Below are 20827 nucleotides of genomic sequence, written 5' to 3' on the forward strand. Positions count from 1 at the left end.
TCATTGCCTGAAAATTGATCAAATAAAAACAAAAGAATGTGCTAACTTTTGATCTTTTCTATATAGATCTAAAGTCATGATCAATTGGTTTCAGTAGGTTCTTTGAAATCACATAAGCGTTCATATGTGCCAAGTTTTATATGAATCACATGATAAGGTCAAGAAACACAAATTCCAAAGCTGACTTTATATACCCAGTCCACATATGACTGTGATACCACAATACCATATGTTGGCTATAACAGTGAGTATGTAAATCCTGTTCCTGAAAGGAATTACTTTAGTAAAACTCAAAGCAATTAGAGCAGTTTTTAATTGACTGAAAAGGAGAGAATAGCTTCAAGAAAATCTCCTTGAGGATGAGACAGGCATTCAATAATTAAAATAGCAGACTTGATAAAAACAATGACTGATTATTTATAATTTAAGACCATAATGCCAGAACTGAGAATGCTCGTAATGGAGGTTATGAGTCCCAAAAGATGAAAAAGCCTTTTTACCTAGTTGTTTTTGCTGTATGTGATAGGTGGAAAATGAGGACAAGAATAACCTGGATTGGATGGATTTAATGTTCTTTTGTAGTATTACAGGTTGATCAAAGGAACACCATTCAAGGTGGTGCCCAAGAATAGGCACTGATTAGCTATTGAATGGAGCTCTGAAGGGAATGATAAAACTGCACTGTTGTCATGTTCTGTTCCTGAGCTCTCATAATATTTTGGGTTTTCTGCCTTTATAATTTACCTTTCCATTATTATTTTCTCTACCAAGCACTGACAACACAATATAGCAGCAGGTTTTGAGGACAGATTATCTTGTAAGGAGTCCTTAAATGTCATTGCTTAATCATTAATTAAAGCTGAAATTCGGTACTATTTACAGTCATCCTGTTTTATTGATGTATTTCACTCACATTTTACGTGGTATTTTTGTGTGTTTTCTAATTTTTTTTGTAATTAGAGCTTTGTCCTCTTGCCCACGAATGCATGCATTATTCTACACATGCATCTGTCTGTAGCTGCAAATGCTATGTAAACCTGTTATATTAAGTATAATATTTGCCATATTACATTTAAAACTCTTTAATTTTGTATGTAGCATTTTGTAATGTATCATATTCCTGGAATATAATTAATGACTATGATTATCATCTGTAGATGCTGGGAAGAGTCTACCAGAAGCTCTGGATTATTGCAAGGTTTGGTTGCAGACAGTAGCAGGAGAGGTAGATGCTAAAAGTGGTATTCCACCTCCTCTAATCACTGTGCAAATTAAAGACTTCCTTAATGGACCAGGTAAGTGCTGCATTTTAATCTTTCTTTTCTGATGTAATCTGTTTGTAGATGTGCACACATATACACAGGATGGGACCCTGAGCAACCTGATCTAGTGGAAGGTGTCCCATGGCAGGGGAGTTTGAAGGACATCAGCATTAAGGTCCCTTTCAACCCTACTCAATATATCAGATAATCAGAAATGTAATGTATTCCTTGCTCATGAATATGAGATTTTCCTCCAGCAATTACCCTGAATGAAAGTCAAAACTGGGGAATGGAAAATCCTGGGCCAGTCATTGGTTTAAGCTCTAATTATTAACTTTTTTTCCCACAGTAAGTTTAGAAAGGCTGAATTTGTCAAATCTCCAGCAGAATGAAGCCTACCTGCCTCTAGTTCTAGAAAACTGAAATTTTATTGCAGTTGTGTTTAGAAAAGACTTTTTATAATGTTTCAGAAAATTTTTCTAAGCCATCTTCTCTTGGGTTCTTTGGAATCTGGATATCTGGCACTGGAAATTCCAATCATCCGAAGTGCTGATACTGTAAAATTTAAAAATTAGTGATTTTGTGTTTCTTTAATTAGTGTCGTGTAGAGGTTTGTTAGCATTTATGTAACATAATGTGACTTGAAGTTCTACTCCTAGAGCATCAGAAATTCCTGCAAATTGCATTGCCTCTTTCTTGAAGTATGTATTTATAGCTGCATTACAATGTAGAATAATTGAGGTTATAGTGAAAGTTAGAAAATACATTTTAACTATTTTGTTATATGTATATTTGTTATAGTTTGTTGAATTATTTAACTCAATATTTTTATCTGGATTATCCTTGCTTCACACATCACAGAGTGAGCTGTTACCAGTCATTAAGTGAGAAACTCTTCATTACTGTATTTTCCCATTCATTCAGTTAGCTGTTCATACAGTCTTACAGCACACTCTCTAATCCTGGATCTGCAGCAGAATTACCTTTACATTCCTTACAGCTGTAGCATCTGAACACTACAGAATTACTAATTTACCTGCACAACCCTCACATGGATTGTGGAATACTATACCCTTGACATTTCACAGAAGACAACTGAGGCACAGGGACATTAAAGGTTTTCTCATTTTATTAAGGTTATCAATTTAAAACACACTATTTAGTTTTCCAAAGTGCTTGAAAAGATATAATTTTATGTTGGAAACACAGCTCATGTCTTTGGGTGAAGCAGTAATCACTTCTGAATATCAGAGCCCAAGACATCAAACTTAGTAACCAGTGAATGAGACACACATTTTTGACCCCTGACTATGAATACTGTGGTTTAATAGCTTGAAAAACATTTTTTGCATCCAGGCAAAACTTAACTTCCTTAAGTTTCAAGGAAACAATAATGTGAACAACATTATCATTGCCCCTTTTTTTTGGTTTTCCAGGCTAAAGACATCATTTTAGGGAAGACTTTTTAAACCACTTGACAATGAAGAGCTTTTGTTATATTGATCCATATTTGGGTACTTTAATAGGCCTTTGAATCTTCAGGGCTACAGCATGTTCTGTTGCCATTTGAGAAAAAAAATGGTTAATTGGTAGTAATGATGGCTTTTCATTCTAATCAGGAACAGCACAAGAGGGGTTAAGATTCCTTCTATCAGGGACCTTTTGATCACTGCTGCCAAAATGGTTTCCTTTTATCCTTCTGTCCCCAGTTCTAACATGTCATCTGTCCTCACATTGTCAAATTTCCATATTCCCAGACCCTTCATTTGTGCATTCCACTTCTCTCAAGGTTCTGACTGTAGTTCCCTGGCATAGCCTTTATATATAATTTATTACACACCTGAGGGTGTTTCCCGATGCTGTCCTGTCAGTAGGACAGATTCCTAGCTAAACTAGCAAACGTGGAAGTTGGCACCAGCTTGCAAAGTATATATTCACAAATAGTGTAAATGTCCACCCCAATCTCACCAGTTCAGTTTTATCTTGCATTCTTGTTGAATGTCTCCCCTCCATAGTGTTTTGCTGAATACAGAACAGGAAAACCATAAATTAATGCATCATCATCTTCAATCCATTTATTCTTGCAAAGCATTTAAAACTTCTGAGACTTCTTCCAGGATCTATTCTTAGCCAAAAAGCTTTTTTTCATCATCTTTTTGCTGCTAATTGGAACTATCATTACACATGACTCATCGGTAATTTCTCTGAATTTTAATGAAGTGTTTGCCAGTGTAGTATAACAAAACAGCTCCCCCATCCCTTGCAGATTCTTCTAACCTCAGCTGTTACCACTGTGAGATCTTCTTCAAATAAACTGCCCTTTACCAAGAAGCCTTCCTTGGGGGATGGAAGTTTCATTGGATGAGTAATGGAAGGCTCCTTCTGCATGTGATTGCGTCAGAACAGCACATGCAAAGAGTTACAAGAGCCTGACAGCTCCTCAGCAGGCTACTGGAAAATGAGTTACTAACTCCCCTGCGGGACAAGAAGTCCCCTAACCACAGCTTCTTCCAGGGTGAGGTAGCTTGGCTGTCAGCAGCCCTGGAGAAAGTGTTACACCACCAGATCCTAGCTCAGCTGGCAGTTGTTCTTTGAAGAGACGAACCTCAGCAAAACTCCCAAGAGCTCTTGCAAGGTCAACAAACAGTATGTGTGATGGTAGACAGCTTAGTTAATAAATGGAATAAATAAAGGCACCGATGGGAGACAGCTTAGCTAATAAATTGAATAAATAAAGGCACTGCTGGAGTAGAGTTATGTTGTAGACCTTGAAGGCTGTTCTTTTTTGGTGAATATCTGGCAAAGAATGCTGCTACTAAGTGACCTATTTTCTAATGACATAGCATATGTTTCACAGTCATTTATGTACATGTGGTTTATAACTATAGTAAATAAATTGCTGAAATGTATTGAATGTACTGGTAGGTGCTGCCTGTTGGTTACAGATGATCAAGTGTTCCAAAAAGTCAGCACATTTTTGAAAGCTGTGCCTATGCAGACAAAAATATGTAGCAGTAGGGATAACTCTACAGTTTTCTGTCAATTTTAGGTGTTCAGAGTTGTGTTTTAATTGTAATGCCATTTTGCTTTCATAATACATTGGTGTGCTGAGGTTAAATTTCAAGTATAAGAATCAAACATGCCTATATTTTATAATGCAAAATACTATCAGGCAGTTAATAGAAAAAAAAAAAAAACCTGCAAGTGGTTCCCAACGTTTGCTGTGTTAGATAAAACCAGTACTCCTTGCAAATAGTTTGTCAGCTGAAGTAGATAAGTAGATGGTGCTCCACAGAAAAATGGTATGGTTTCACCACACAGGAAACCAGGTTGTCAGTCTGTATTAGCTCGGAGATCAAAAAACTACAGCAAGTAGCTAAACTTGGAAACCACTAATTAAATGAGAATAACAGGATACATTAATGCACTTCTTGCCACATGAGTTGATTATTTTGTACATTTTTGGCAACTAAAGAAAAACTATATTTCTTCCAGATTTAAGGTAATAGGATCCTAGGAGAAATAAGCATTCATCATCAGGCCTGTGGGAACAGACCTCAGCTTTAACCCCACAATGTATTAAAGGACTATTCTTTCTCTTTTTACAGAAACTAATTATTTAAAATTTTTAAAATTCCATTTACATCACTTTACCTGACCCTCTATCTTTTATATTCAGTCTGTTACTGGATTGTACATCTAATTTCTATCTAATATATATAAGTGAACTATTTATTGCTCCAGCATTAGATATAATTCATTATGTGAGGAACAAATATGACCATCTTGTTTTAATAGGTTTTGAAAAATTATTGTCTTTACCTTCTAGTCCTCCTTCTGGATTTTTTTAAATCACCTTTCTTACCTATAAAAGCTGTCTTTGATGTAGTCTTTCTGGACTACAGTGATACAAGAACATATTTATTAAGTACAGATTCATACAAATTTACCTTAAAATACTTACACACACAAATTATGGGTGCTTTCCTCTTTCTGCAACTGTTTCTAGGGAAGACATTGGGTTAGATATGACGTAATGGAGGTCCTTGATAATTCACCTTTGTAAATAATTCCTGCAGAGGACAATATCCAAATAAATTAAGAAACCTTGTGTCCCACTGAAAGATAAAGTGAGAAACTGATGGGTTTCCCTTTCGTGCCAGTCTGTCCACACACGATTTGGGGACCACAAGGGGCACAGCAAGGGATCTAGGCTTAGGTCTAAAAAACAATAATCAGAACTACACCATGGCACTCTCTCCAGCCTTTTTTCCTCGTTGTTTGCAGAGGCAACAATTGTATCCATTACCAAGGTCAGTGGTTTGGAGAAACCTGGAAAATAGCAGCTACCAGATACCCACTAGAATAATATCTCCAGCAGGTGATAGATTAATTGGAACAAATTGGAACCATTGCACTTCAGCAATCCTGGTTTCTTTCAAGCTGTTTTAAAAATGTCGTCATTTTAATACACAATATCAGCCCTGCGGAACAGTCCACAGCAGGTTAATTTGAATCATATGATGTATCACTGCCCTCAGCTGACATGAGCTCTATTCCATGTGTGAAGCCATAATAAATCCATTCCCAACCGAGGCAAATTCCCTGTGAGAAGGTGAACTAATCCAGGCCTCACACTGGCATGTTAGCCCTCCGTAATTGAAAGCAGGGCCACCTGTTCCCAGCACAGTTAGCCTATAGAGAGAAAATTAGCATTAGATCAGATACTTAATATATTGAAAAATCATTCATAGTACTTGCAAGTTCAGCTGTGGGCTGCTTAGCATGACATCATATATAAACCTAGGAATGTGCCCACTTGATCCCAGTTTAACAGTTTTGTTAACCATGGTGTTTGTTAACTTTGAAAGGAGAATTTTTTGATTTAATGAGAGCTGACACGTGAGAAGGGGAACTAGCCAGGGTGCAGACTTTTCTAATTAACTCTGGGTCATTTGCAAAACTTTTGAGCTTTCTAGTAGGGTTTTTTTCCCTTTGCTCTTTTACAAACAAGTTTTTAAAGTACTGACACTGTAGCCATGAAATTATATTTATTTGATTAAGAGGGCAAAGTGAAATATTCCAAACAGGTGTACCAGCCTGTAGGTATTGCTTTGGACTTGACACATCTATCATCTGCTAATATCAGTGTAATAATGAGTAAAATCATCAAAGTACCTTTCTAAAAACAGTCTACAACACATTTTAAATTTAGTTTCTTATATGCCTAAGTACAGAAAATGAAAACTGTGCACAGGAGCCACACGGACAAGCTGAAAAATATTTTTTTATAATCTTTTTTAGTGATAAAGAACTTCTTTAGTTTAAAGAAAACTTCTTTTGGTTAGAAGAATTGGCATTCTTTTAACACTTAACTGCAAATGTTTGCTCCATTTTCTGAAACTTCTTTTTTTTCTCATGTGTGTCTTAATATAGATGTATTATTCAGCAGCTAAGCAGAAAACAGAGGTAGTATTTATGGGTTCTTTTCTTTTCCACAAACGTGCTACATGACCTGGAACAATTTATTTTGTCTCACTGTATTGTGCTTCATCTTCCCTGATGAGTGAGTTGAGAGTTAATGTTTCCCTTAGCCAAGGTTTTTCTTTCATGATAGTGCCTCTCGATGCCCCCATTATAATTTTTGGCCTCACCACCCAGCCCTTGACACACTCCTGAGCTGTATTTGGTAGCTGCACAGTTGCTTAATTTCAGTCAGCTGAGTAGCAGTAACCATCCATTGTTTATTAATGGTATCTTTGGGCTTCTCGACCTACAACAATTTATCTTGGTTTACTTGTGACGGTTTTAAAAAATTAATAGAATTGCATCCCTCTGAGCCTTATCTGAGATCTCAAGGCTGGGCAGTGGGTAGCTGGAGCTATTAATGTCCGTGTGTCACCTTCATGTAACATCAGGGACACACTAGGTCATGGCAGTAGGTGTTGTTCCCACTGGGGAGCACCTGGCACAGCTCAGGGTGAATGAGCTCCATGAAAGCTCTAGTTTTCCATATTGGCCTTGGAGAGCTGCTTCTATGGGGTGCAGCACACAGACAGCAGTGACTACCAGTCTCTTCTAGACTTAACTGGCATCTGTCTCACAGAAGCAGAATGCAAGATGGACTGCAGATGGTCTCTGAAGCCTTGTCTCAAGTTTCTTCCTCGTTTTGCCTTGATCCAAATTGGGAATGATAAATTAGAGGATAAAAACAATTCGTTTGGATTCTTCTTGCTTTTCAATTTCCCTTAATTTGTGTCTCTTTTGATGCTTGACAAGACAATTGAGAACAGTACAATTGGTCTTTTCTTTGAATGTCTCTTTCCTATTTTTATAAATCTAATTTTTGCAGTTCAGCCATTACCCTTTTGCTGAAGGGCCACCCTGAGTCCAATTCAGAATCAGGGCTCAAGATTACCTTTACCTTCCTCATATTTCCTTTGTTTAAGGTCCCTACATCAGGATGCGTGGCTGAGGGAGAACGAATATCACTGTTGGTAAAATGTTTCATGCCATCATCTGCTCCTCTGCTGTTTAGGACTAGTAAATTATATAATCTTAAGAGTTTAGGATAAATTATAATTTTTTCTAAAGAAATACTATTTATTAAGAAGTTTAATATTTTACAACCTCCTTGGGGAAAGGGAGAGTGAGATCCATGTCCAACCTCAAGGTGAAAGATCAGGTCTTTTCTGTATTAGTGTGAGAAGTAAAAGATCCACTGCTGAATGAAGGTTATAAAAAATGAACCATTTCTTAGAAAATGGCATATTTTTCTCTCTCACCTTTCAACATTTCTCAGTCTTCAAAAAGATCCCAGTCTTATAAATGATAGAATCATTAAGGTTGGCGAAGACCTCCAAGATCATCAAGTCCAACCTTTGACATAGCACTAAGTGCAGTGTCCAGTCATTTCTGGAATACTTCGAGAGATGGTGACTCTACCACCTCTCTGGACAGCCTGTTCCAATGCCTGACCACCCTTTCAGTGAAAAATTCTTCCTGAACTGGACTTCCCCTGGCATAGTTTGAGGCCATTTCCTCTTGTCCTGTCGCTGGTTGCCTGGTAGAAGAAGCCATTCCCCATCTGGTTCCAGTCTCCTTTTGGGAAGTTGTAGAGACCAATAAGGTCCCCCCTGAGCCTCCTTTTCTCCAAGCTAAACAACCCCAGCTCCTTCAGCTGCTGTTCCTAAGATTTACTCTCCAGACCTTTCACCAGCTTCATTGCCTTTCTCTGGACACTCTGCAGCACCTCAGTGTCCTTTTTCTGGTGAGGGGCCCAGAACTGGACACAGCACTTGGGGTGTGGCCTCACCAGTGCCCAGTACTGGGAACAGTAATTGCCCTGGTCCTTTTGCCACCCTATTGCTGATCCAGGCCAGGATGCCATTGGCCTTCTTGGCCACCTGGGCACACAGTGGCTCATGTTCACCTCCTGTCAACCAGCACCCAGGGTCCTTTTCCAAGAAACAGCTTTCCAGACACCTCCCCCCAGCCTGTAGTACTGTATGGAATTGTTGTGACGCAAGTGCAGGACTCACATTTCGCCTCCTTGAACCTCATAGACTTGGCCCATTGATCCAGCCTGTTCATATATTCAGCTTATGACTAATTTTCATGGCATTTACTTTCTGGTATTTAAGTTTAAGAAAACACTATGGTAGTTTTTCAGTCATAGAAGTAGTAACATTGGGTACATTAACTTATGGCATATATTAGAATAAGCCCAGTGAAGCTTCCAGCTCCAGTAAGAGCTGGAATGTATCTGGAGCAACATGCTAGGAGCTTTTGTTATTTTTGTGCTGCTTATTCATCCTTAGCCACCTAAATAAAAAGTCCTTTTGAGTAATATCATTATCCCAAGTTCACAGATGAAAATTATATCTTCCCAGTACAAATTTGAATGTTGCAGAGAACAAGGGTACAATACTTATAACCCTGCAATTTTTTTATCTGAAGCTCTAAGTAATAAAATGACAAAGAAAGAAATTGTTTCAGACAGAAATTTCAGAATGCTGCTCATAGGTTTTCTTTTATAGTTGTTATGATTTAGTTCAAACAGGCCATATTGAATCCATTGGGTTTTTTGTAATAGATTTCAAAATACATAATAAATGTAAGTAATATGATGACTAATGGGTCAAGTGAAGTTGGAACTTTTAAAATGAGAAAATAGCTGGAAACAGTTTTCAGGAAACTATTCCAGTTGATTTTGGTCCCCCACAAGGTGTACATTAACATAAAACTCCGTAGAATCGCCTCTGGGACCTGAATTCCCTCTCTGATTTCATTATTCCAAAGTGTTTTTTTCCTCCACTGTTAAGTCATCTCCTGGTGTGGTGGGAGCATATAATAAGGGTAACTTATTTATATTTATCTAATCTCCTTTTAACTCACTAGTTATTTCATCATTCTGTTTCCTAGTTGCTGTTCAGAAAGTTGTGAAGGCTAATTAGAAACTAAAATTTGAAATACATGGATTTACTGGGTAATCTAAAGAGAAGTAGTGAAGAAATTGAGGAAGAGAAAGAGCAATTCAAATTCAACACTCAAATGCTATACTGCAATCAAAAATTGCTTTGATACCAACTAGTTCCATTTGCTTTAAGCATAACAGAAATAACTCACTTGATGCAATCTATTTGCGAGCACAGTCATTTTTTCACTTTTTTTTTCTTTTCTGGAAATAGATAACACCTGGCAAAAATAAGTTATTGCAAATACATCATAAATCTAAAGAATGCATTGGGTTATAATTTTGGTAGCCAGTCACTAATAGGCAAAGGAGAAGCTGATGTAATTGAGAAATTAAAGGTGACTTTGAGCTACCTTTTGCTCTGTCTTGATTCTGATGCAATTCAGAGTTAGTTGAGTTACAGGAAGACTGTGTTTTCCTATGAGTATAGAATCTGCAGTGTTATGTGCTGTTCTTGCCAAGGTGTTTAAAATAATCTAAAAAAACTATTGCACTTAGATTTTGCACCCCAAAGATTTTATTCCAGTTGGATCTGTGTGACTCATAGATTGTAAAGCTCTTTTTACCCATTTTGACTCAAGCTGCTGAATATCTATCTTAATCAACTCCTATAAATAGCTCTTCATATTTCATCAGTTTTCATTGGTCTGTCCATCACTTAAATATATTTTCCATAGAAGGAATGTTAAAGGTTTTTTTTTTGAATTGCTAAGGATAAAGCATAAAAGAGGTCAGAGACTAAAGATTGCTCAATTGTGGGGTTTATTTTTTTCTTTTTGAATGTTCTACTTAAAATACTCAAGAATCTCTTTACAGGATCTTTAACCCGTTGTAAAAATAACCTATATCATTATGAGATAGCTAAAATATTTGCAGTGAAGGTTCCAAAGTTACGTTTTCTGTAGTTGTGCTTCTGGCTGCCACAACGTTCTCTCAAGGCTGATATACTGGATAATCATAACTTGATACAAAACTTTGTCCATTTATCAGTCATGAAAAGATTTTTCTGTGTGACATGTGCAGTTTCCAAACGGAAAAGAGGGAAGTCATCTGCATTTCTGTGGTGTCCTGCTGACCCTTTTTTTATTTCCTTCTTGGATGAGTGGCCAAGAGCAGTACTGAACCAAAGGTCCAGGTGCAAAGTATGTTCCACCACTGAACTGCACCAGTGCCCAGCATCTTCCCTGCCCTGGCTGAAGGAAACCCCCAAAACAGCTTCTGCCTTCGTGTTCATCTCCTTTTCCATCTTTCACACTCAGTTTGGGTGTGTTAAGCTTTGGGTTAAGCCCTTGGCACCTGCTGAGTCAATTTGGTCTAAGAAATTTTTAAGTGTCAGGAAGGTTTCTTATTTCCCTCCCCCTACCCCCCCCCCCCCCCCCCCCTTTCTGGGCTTCTCTTCTTTTCCTATTACCATAGGAAAGTGCTGGTAATTAGATGTGTATTAGATAAAACAATTAGATGTGAAAGTTGCTGTACAGAGGAGTAAGGGTCCTCCTTTGCTAACTTAGAAACTTAATTATTTAGCAGAAAGCAATGAATAACATCTATTCTATTTTGCTCCTTTATTACTACATTACTAAGGCAGAAAATTAAATTAATAAGGCAGTTGTTTGTTTGGGGTTTTTAACATTTCATTTGAAAAACACTCCTTTGCATCTGAGTATTCTGAATTAATTAACATCATAATGTCACAAGGGTCTCTACTTTCTTCCTAACTCCTTTCTCTATTCAAAGGAAGGAGAGGCCCAGTGATGTCTGCATAAAAGGCAGGCAAGTCTCGGGATATTCCAAGTGCCAAGAGTGTGGGGAGTTTTTCCAAAGTGTTATGATATTTTTCTTCCCATGGTTTTAATTAAAATTAGTACATAAGGATTTTGAAAAATCTTTTGAGTTGATCTTATGTGATTTTGGATGCCTGAAAATCTTCACTGAGGTTGGAAAAGACCTCTGAGATTATTGAGTGCAACTTTTGATCAGCACTGTGCCAACTAGATCCTGGCACTGAGTGCAATCTCCAGTTGCTTCTTGAACACTTCCAGGGAAGGTGACTCCATCACCTTCCTGGGCAGCCAATTCCAGTGTTTAACAGACCTTTCCAATTCTGTTTTCTTCTAATGCCCAGCTTCCTAGCTTTGGAACTTGCCTTCCTGCTAGGCCCACATATTAGGTAATGATTTGCCAGTTCCTAGTTTAGTGTGAAAGGCTTTCAATGCAAGAGAAAGCATTTTCAGAAAACCAGTAATTAAAGTTCTAAGTAAAAAATAGCTTTTCAGTCTTAAATTTCAGTTGGCTGGAGCTTGTGGAGTGTTACAGACATTTTTCTAACATTGCTTTGTTTTTTTTAATTCAGCTATGACAGATTTTACACAGCCATTAATAAATTTCTCTTATCTTTGTAGAAAATGTGACAGATATTTTTGGGAGGAAGGGAACAGAAAAGTACTTTGCCATGTGCCTCTGATTCTCTGAAGTTAGTATAAACCTGTGCCTAAAACCAAATCTGAAACTCTGCCCTTACATCCATTTACCGTTGGTGTAAAAAATTACCTAAAGAATGGGATATTCGAGCTCATTAGTTTGCATCAGTGCTGAGTAAGATGTGATCCTGGACAACTTGAAACAAGTTTTTATTAAATATTCATTTATCTGTGTAAAACCTTCAACAGATAGCGTTTCCTGTACATATTTATAACGAAACTCAAAACTAAGTAGTGCTGTTTGAACATTTATTCTATTTAGATATATGCACAGAATTTTAATCACTTTTGGTTCATGGGGAGGGGGCAGTGGCAGTCAAATAGCAAAGGGGAAAGCAATTTTCCCCTAACCAGAACAACTGTGTCATTACTGATCAGAAACTGAATTTGAAATGAAAAATCCTAGAAACTAAATTAAAAGCTAGATTTCTGTAAGGAATTGTTACATACTGATACGGCAGCACAGAAATAAGTTTCAGGCTTCATAAAAACCTGCTTCCTATCTGTGAAATAATTCCTACATCTCAGCTACCAAGATACCGCTATTAACAATGTTGTTCATATTAATTGTGATTCCTAAACCTTCTCTGAGTGTCTTAATAGTCTGAGAAACACCAAAATCCTTTTTGGTGAGGAGATGAAAAACATTTTAAAAATAATAATGATTTAAGAAAAAAAATTAAAAGCAATACATTATTCCAATCTCTCTGGAAAACGAAAAATCTAAACACATCTCAGTTTTTTTGTATTTGCTTTTTATTTCACATTTCATCTTGAAAATGCATTGAAGACTGCTTCATATGAGCTGTGTAAGAAACAACACAATACACATGTTTTTCACTCATTTAAATGTGTTGAAAATGTTTTCTGTTGGCTTTGGAGTTTAGTCAAAAAGTTCTTCTGGATATAAAACTCAAGAGAATGTGAAGTATATTTTTATTCTGACACAAAGGAACTACTATATCTATCCTCCTACACATTCAAAGTGTGTGTCTTTCAGATAGCTGTGGTGATCCCTGGGAAAAAAAGAGAGAAAATCCACATCATGCCACGTTTCTTCCTTTAAAACTGTATATAGTGGCAGTTGCTTATAGTATTTTTCATTATATTTTAATTCAGATTTATTGCTAAAAATATTGTTTCATTATGTTTTAACATTGATGTAAGCATGGTAGAAATATGATGGGAAAGCTATTTCCACTCAATGCCTAATATTTGCACACAGCTTGAATAATTGCACTATACCTTATCACATTTCTTTCTCCTATTCTCCCCTCCAGCTGATGTAAATGTGGACATATCAAAACCTTTAAAGGCAAATCTAAGTTTTGCCAGACTTGACCAAATAAACCAGTTCTTGAAGAAAATCATAACCACAAATGAAGATGTTCTCAGGAAGGAGGCTGCTTCATCAGCTGGCATTGTTCCAGATGAGGATGTCACTTTGATATCCAGAAACCCCAGTACAAAGGACTTTCTACCTGCAGTGCACACCAACACTGTGCAAAAGGCTTCAGTGCAAGAAAACCTGTGGCAAGCCCTTTCCTGCTTCCAGAAAATTTCCATTCACACCGTTCAAATGGTTGTTTTGATGGAAACCATCCCACACCCCAGTAAACCTTCTTTGTTAGTCTCTTTCTCAAACCTCAGTGGGAGCCTGAATATTAAAAGTGGACATAAAACTACAGGTAAGAGGGTTTTTTTAAAGTTTGAAAAACTACTGGTTTGTGTAAGGGGTGTTCTAGTGATGGTTTCAAAGTGTGGGGCATTGCAGGGAGCTGTTCAGCCAACATCATAAATCCACAGCAGAAAATAGCAAATCCCTAATACATTCTATTACATGAGTTTTCCTTTCTGCGAGGGAGCACCCAAGAATGATTAATTCTGTTGTTAATATCCCTAGCTTGTAATTACTAATTTATTGATGGAATTCTTGCTATTGGAATCGCCCGTCTGGTATTCTGATAATTTAGCACATAATTCAAAGGGCAAAAATTTGACAGTTTTCGCTCTGTAACCAGATTTTCTTGTTAGGATCTTTGTTTCTGTCTTAAAAAAATGTAAAAATAATTGTTCAGAGCCCTGACAGGTGCTACTATGTAAATATTGGGTCATGCTGTTATTTTCCTCCAGATTTATGAAGTTTTCAATTTTCACATGTTTCCTCTGCACACCTGAGAGTCACACAGGGAAAACAGGCACTCTGGCCTCATTACTGAAGCACTGCAAGGAAACTTTGCACCTCGGGTACAATTAACCAGATACCAGAGACTCAGTTGAAATGGAGATATTTTGAGTGTCACTGTAAATTGTTTTATTAGTATTTCAATAAAATTAATAAGATTATATATTTCCATGGTGTGGAGATGAACCAGATGTAGGTAGTTGGATGAGTAGCTTGTGAGGTAAAACAGTCTCTAGCTGAGAGGAACAAGTTGCTGGCCAATTGAGGTCATGATTTATTTCTTTTTCGTCAGAAATATTTTTCCTTAGGCCAGCAAGTTTCAGTTTTTCTTTATTGTTTTAAGAGTTAAAAATGAAAAATTTAAGGTTCATAGGACATGAAAACCCATGAAAGTGCCAGGGCCTGAAACTTTTGATTTATCCATTAATAAACAGCAGTGCAGGCAGGAACAATGCCTGTGTTCCCACGTTTTTCCATTCGGATCATAAGTCTAGTATAGAAGGCACTGCAACTGAGTAAAAGCCTTCAGAATGTGCTTTAAATAGTTTTAGTTTTGTTTCTGTGTAATAATCCCCTTCCCTTCCATCGGTTCCCCTGTATCATTTATGCATTATCTGTCCCATGGTACGTAATGGTGTCCACATCATGCTTCAATACATCAAAGCTGGGCTGCTCCGTCTGTTCTGTAAAGCAATTTGGCAAACTCACACTGTATTTCACTTACCCTGGAGGTTTTCATCCTCCCAGAAGGAGGACGTACCTTGCCTTGCACGTTAAGCCTCAGAAACATTTTCAGCTATGAAGTTCTGTTTCTTAATTCTTCTGGCAGTCTGAGGAAATCAATCTTTATTTTACGCGTTATAAGCTGTACATGAATCTTCAGTATGGTCATAGTCTGGCACGCATTGTGAAGTAGAGCAATACTGATGTCAAATCTAATGAAAATGGACATTAGTTATTCTATATAAAGAACTTCCATAACCAGACAATTAATAAACATCAACAGATGCTTTTCACATTTTTTTCCAGTTAAAAATTCTTTATCTCTATTTTATAAAAAGAAGAATACTTCTGCATGAGGTTTTGCATATAGTTGTGATGGTGCAATAAATTAAGTTTTAGTTAGAGAAAAAGACAGCAAAATACACACTTCCACAAAACTGATTGAAATTGTAAAAAAATCTTTTAAGAAATTGCTTGGATTTTTTTTTTTTTTTTTTTTTTTTACAATTGTTAATCTGCAATTAAAATGGTGGTAGAAACCAAAGTGGAAATTACAACTTCAGGAGAGAAGATAAAATACTCAGTGTGGGGGAAATGGTATTATAATCTTATGTTAAAAATCCTTTAGAAGAATACCATGCTTGCTAACTAGATTTGTGTTATTATTACAAAGAAATTATGCAAGCTAACTCAATTTTTTAAAGTTTGTAGCTGTGTCTTGAGAGGAAGGAGCATTTAAATATCTCAGTTCTTCACTACTGTACTTTTTATAAAAGGTTTTATAGATGCACCTTTTGAGCTGAACAGGGTTAATGTCAGAGGGTTTTTTTAATAGAATGAAACTAATATGTGAATACTTCACTGTGTCTTTGATTTTACAGTCGAGTAACTATTGTGACCATCTGCAGCAGCTGCATTTTACGAATTATTTGCTGAACCAAGCTAAGTGCAATGACAAAAGTAGTCATCTCAGATGTACTGTTAAAGCAGAGGAAGAAAAAGGAGCATTGCTTGCCTTTTGTACAGTATGGCCATCTGCTGTACAGATGTTATTATATAGAATGACTTCAGATACAATAATTGTAGAAAATTTTCATTAAAACCTCAACAATTTGCACTTGTTTACTTGAATCTGCATAACTCCCCAGTGAGACAACACAATACGCTTGGGGTTTCTTTGGTTCTCACTAGTTTACTCTTTGATCCTTTTTGATGTGCTGACTTTAATAAACATAGTTAAAAACACTGTTCAAAAACATCATGGAAAAAACTACAAAGGAACAATTATAGCAGTAGAAAATACTCTAATCCCTTACTTACGCAAGCTATTTTTAGTGAAATATGGGTTTTTACACGTTTTATGTGGCAGTGTTTTATAAACAGTGTAAACGACCCCTTTTCCAGATGAGTTTTAATGCAGGAGATTAAGTTGTTTTGTAAGGAACCCTATTTGCTAGGAATTATTGAGCAAAAAAAACCTTGCGAAGCTGTATTTTGTCAGCATTTTTCCTCCCTTATAGCGGGAAAATAAGAGTGCATGACCTTGTGTATTGCTTTCATTTCTTCTCAGCTGAAATAAAGAAGAAAGCTTGCTATCCAACTTTTTTTTAATTATCAGTTTTTCCCTCTAGAGTTTACTGATTTAATCATGGAAACTAAAGGCATTCTGGCTTCATTTTTCTTCTGAATTTCTTACAAAACTAAAAAGTTTTAGCTTCTGAAAAGCAGAGGGGCTAATTAGTTGAATGATTTCACTTCTAACAAAATTAATTGTAAGTGTTGAACACTCACATTGCAACTGGATCAAACTAAAACACCTCTATTTCTATATATCCTGCTGCGCTGTTGTACAACTCCAAACCTTCAGTGTGTCAAGGGACTTCATTTTTTGGACATTTTTCAGGTTTTAGTACAACAGTTACTTATAACAACATGGTTACTATTTCTGTTAGAATACTTATGTTCCCCTCTGTACTCATGGTTAAATACTCAGTATTTTGGTTTTAGTAAAGTAATACTGTTATAGGCTGTGTTGCAGTGTACTGGCACAAAAAGAAAAAATAATAAAACAAAATAAAATCCCTTTTAAAAAAATTACTTTAAAAGAGGTGACCAGTTTTCCTGATGCCCTCAGTTAAGGGTAGGACTTTGTCAATAAAACAATTATCTCTAATAATTTTATATTTTGTGGCTTGGAGTTACAAGTTAAAACTTGTACCCATTTTTGAAATACAAAAACTTAGCTTGGCAGCTTATTTGTACTGTTGATGAAAACCCCAACTCCAAGAACTGTTTTAAACCTGGTTCAGTGATTTTTGTCCTCTGAAGTATGTGGCATCTTCCACAAATGCTTAGTGCTTGAGTCCCATGTACCCAGTCAGATCTGAGATAATTTGGTACAGTGCTTGAGGTGTGTGGCTCACTCCTTAACTGTCACAGGGTATTAGAATTGAAATAAGTTTTAGCAAGAAATACTAGAAAATAGAATGCAGTTCTAAACATATGGCTTTCAGTTAGTTTAGGTTTGTAGTTGAAATTAACACTACGTACCTGCCAAAAGAGCGGATAAATTAAGAGAAGTTGAGGACCATTCTTTCCCCAAAGTGAAACACGGCAAGAAGCCTGTAGCCTCTCAGTGGAACTTTATTTTACTCTGGCTGGACACGGGAGGGAAGTCGTGCTGCTCAGAGTCTGAACTGAGAGAGTTACGGATATAAAATATTCCAAAGATCATACACAGAATTCCCCAGTCCTTTGTCCCATATGTAGAGATGATTACTTTAGCATATAAATGGGGGGGGGTGGGGGGAATAAACACTATTTGAGCTTGTGATAATTGGAAGTATTTTTACTAAAGCTGAGAATAATTACATACTTGAGATACTTTACAGAACTTTTGGAAATTAAATGCAGATATGAATTGGTATAGCGCAAAGACCAAACTTCACTTTGGAGTTAACTAACTCCCTCGAGAAAACTCTGCTAAGGCGTTGTCATAGCCTTTGGATGCTGCAGATATGCAAGTTAGCCCATGGGGAAATAAAACTTTAAATTAGATATGACTACCTAAAATAATATGCAGCAGTAACAAGCCATTTACAACACCCAGAAGGCGTTTGTTACTTTTAGAAAGAAATATAAACTCTTTCCAACACTTGAACAATAGGAAATTAATTCTCTGTCAGTAAAAGCCAGAGGACAAACTAAATATTTAAATGGCCACTGAGGACTGAGGTGGAAGTGTAGCTTGTAGACAGCTATACAAATCACTAACAAACCTTAATGAATATTGGGTGTGGGCATCAGGGTCCTGTCAGATTTGACACCGTGTCCCAAGTAGCCTAAACCCAACACTCAAGGAAAGGTGGAGACCTCATCAGGTCTCCAACATCTGGGATTTTATTTGTCATTTTGGCATATCCTGCAAGCGCAAAATAAAGAGTAAAAGGGGATTATCCTGACAATGAAATGAGTTACTGAATCTTGTGATAATGAAAAGCAGAAGAATTCTAATTCCTTTCTATAGTCCCTGAGGTGGAGGTGCGTTTATAGTTCTGCAGGAGTATAATGTAGGAGGGAAGAACAGATGGCCTAAAATCCATGAAACAAGACACCATCTAATCCCAGGACTGAGTACCACTATTAATCCTGGTCAGATTCCCTACTGATACTTTGGAATAGGGTTCAGAATTGCTACTGATGAACTAGCACCTTAACTTCTGAGAGTTAAAAAAAAAAAAAAGAATAAAAAATTCCTGGTAGGTTGTTTATTCAAAACAGTGTGCACTAATTTTGTAGAACTGCATTTGCTGTCTGAGTAACTCAGTTTTAAAAGTATTTCAGATGAAATTTGATTCAGAACAAGTATGGTTGGGTTTTTAATCTCTTCTGCTGTTATTGTGAAATTAATTACGTATTTGTTGAGACTGGAATTTCTTTTGATAGTGAGATCCCAGTGCTGTATATGGCAGTACTAGGTGATAAAGTATTTACATGGAAATAAATTTAACGGATTGTTTAAATTCATGAGAAAATAGATACAACGGTGAAAGCTGGATGTTTTCTTTTTACATTTTGTTTTCTGTGATGTTCTTCCAGTTCAATCTTCATTTTTCAGTGTGAGGTATAGAACGCAGGTGTCATTTCCAGTCTTAGGGACCAGTTCCTTAAACTGTTTAAATTATCAATATACTGTCATGTTTCTTCTTTTTCCATGTCAGTTATATTTTTATGGTATGGAATCACCAGCTTGCTGCCCAGACAAAAGGAGCAGTTTCATAGGAAATTCAGGTTATTATAGCCACACATTTCCACCCGATGCCTTGTGCTAGCTCAGTTACTCAGGTAGCTGATCATTGGGTTCAGTCAGGGCAATCATTTCTCTGAAAACTAACCCAGTAATAAGGAAAAGTTTGCAGCAAGATTGACTCCTTCATCTGGCTCACTGGACAAGTACACTTTAATGACCATGCTGGCACAAATGAGAATATAGAGAAGTATACAAAGGAGGAAGAATTGAAGGGAGAAGACTGGAATAAGCCTGGACCTGGACTGTCCTTGATCCTCAGGAGCACATCCCAAGAGTGCAGGGGAATCTGTTTTGTTTGTTTGGCCTGGGAGTATCTATCAAACCTTGGACTTCCACAGTCATAACTGACTGGATTATAGAGGCCCAAATAGAGCTCAGCTACTGCCAGGCACTATCTTCAGGATGGTTTATTTATAAAGATAAGTTACCCTCTAGTTCATGGACAATTTAGTTTACTAAAGCAGTTAAAATTCACTGAATGAAACATAGAGCCAGAGGAGCAAGACATCAAAGCTGTAACTCTAAATCAACTTTGTGATGATTATACTGGGATATATTTTGAGTGGCATCCACTGTTTTGTAATGCTTCATTTGCTGGGCAACCATTCCGTGTCTGATTTTTCAGTTGTGCTAAGTATCTGCAACTTTAAGGGTCAGTGACATTTGTAGGTACCAGCTATCTCCTGAAAATAAGCCAAAGTTTTCAACCAGCCGCCTAAAATTAAGATGTGAAAATGCCTAGATCTTTTTCTAAAGAACATCCCTGTGTCCATCTGTTGAGCTGGAGTAATGATGTTTGTCTGCTTTTCTGAAACCTGGTGATATCTAAAAATAAAATGTTTATGATAAAAGAACCAAGTACTACTCATATCAACATAGCACTCACTTTTGAAAGGGGGACTCACAGATGTGAAATGAATACTATTTTTGTTGGTTTATATTATGCATTTTTCTCCACCTAATTGGAACAACATAAGGCAATATGGAGCTTTGCACATATATTCTGAATTATTGTACTCCAAAGACAGCCTTGGCCAATATTAATATGCTCTCTGTGATCAGGCATCACAAAATCCAAAATTACCAAATCACCAAGTGAATTGAGATTTTTCAGTTATTTAATATGCAGTAGTGTAATGAACATGATGTACCTGCCCAGTGATTCTTTAAGGAAGATGAGCTCATTTCAAATAGATAACCATCTTTGACTTCTCTTCTGATTCATCACTGACCTGAACTCCATTTGAACCTTGTTAGACACAAAACAAGCAGGATTCCTGGCCTGAGCTATAAAATATAATTAAGCCCTTTTGAAATGATGTGTAAAAGAACATAGCTTTACCCCTACTATAACTACTACCACCACCACAACCAATAAAGTTAAATCAACCACTG

The 20827-nt window shown here is 36.8% G+C and overlaps 1 protein-coding gene across 1 annotated transcript in view; it reads left to right on the forward strand.

Moving 5' to 3' along the window:
• Nucleotides 1-20827, forward strand: part of VPS13B (vacuolar protein sorting 13 homolog B) — a 429974-nt gene that overhangs the window by 320575 nt on the left and 88572 nt on the right. Inside the window, exons 35-36 of the mRNA XM_062490506.1 lie at nt 1158-1295; nt 13496-13903. Of these exons, the coding sequence (XP_062346490.1) occupies nt 1158-1295; nt 13496-13903 (546 nt within the window). The remainder of the gene's footprint in view (nt 1-1157; nt 1296-13495; nt 13904-20827) is intronic.

The sequence above is a fragment of the Cinclus cinclus genome, chromosome 1 (assembly GCF_963662255.1).
Source record: "Cinclus cinclus chromosome 1, bCinCin1.1, whole genome shotgun sequence".
Taxonomy (NCBI): Eukaryota; Metazoa; Chordata; class Aves; order Passeriformes; family Cinclidae; genus Cinclus; species Cinclus cinclus.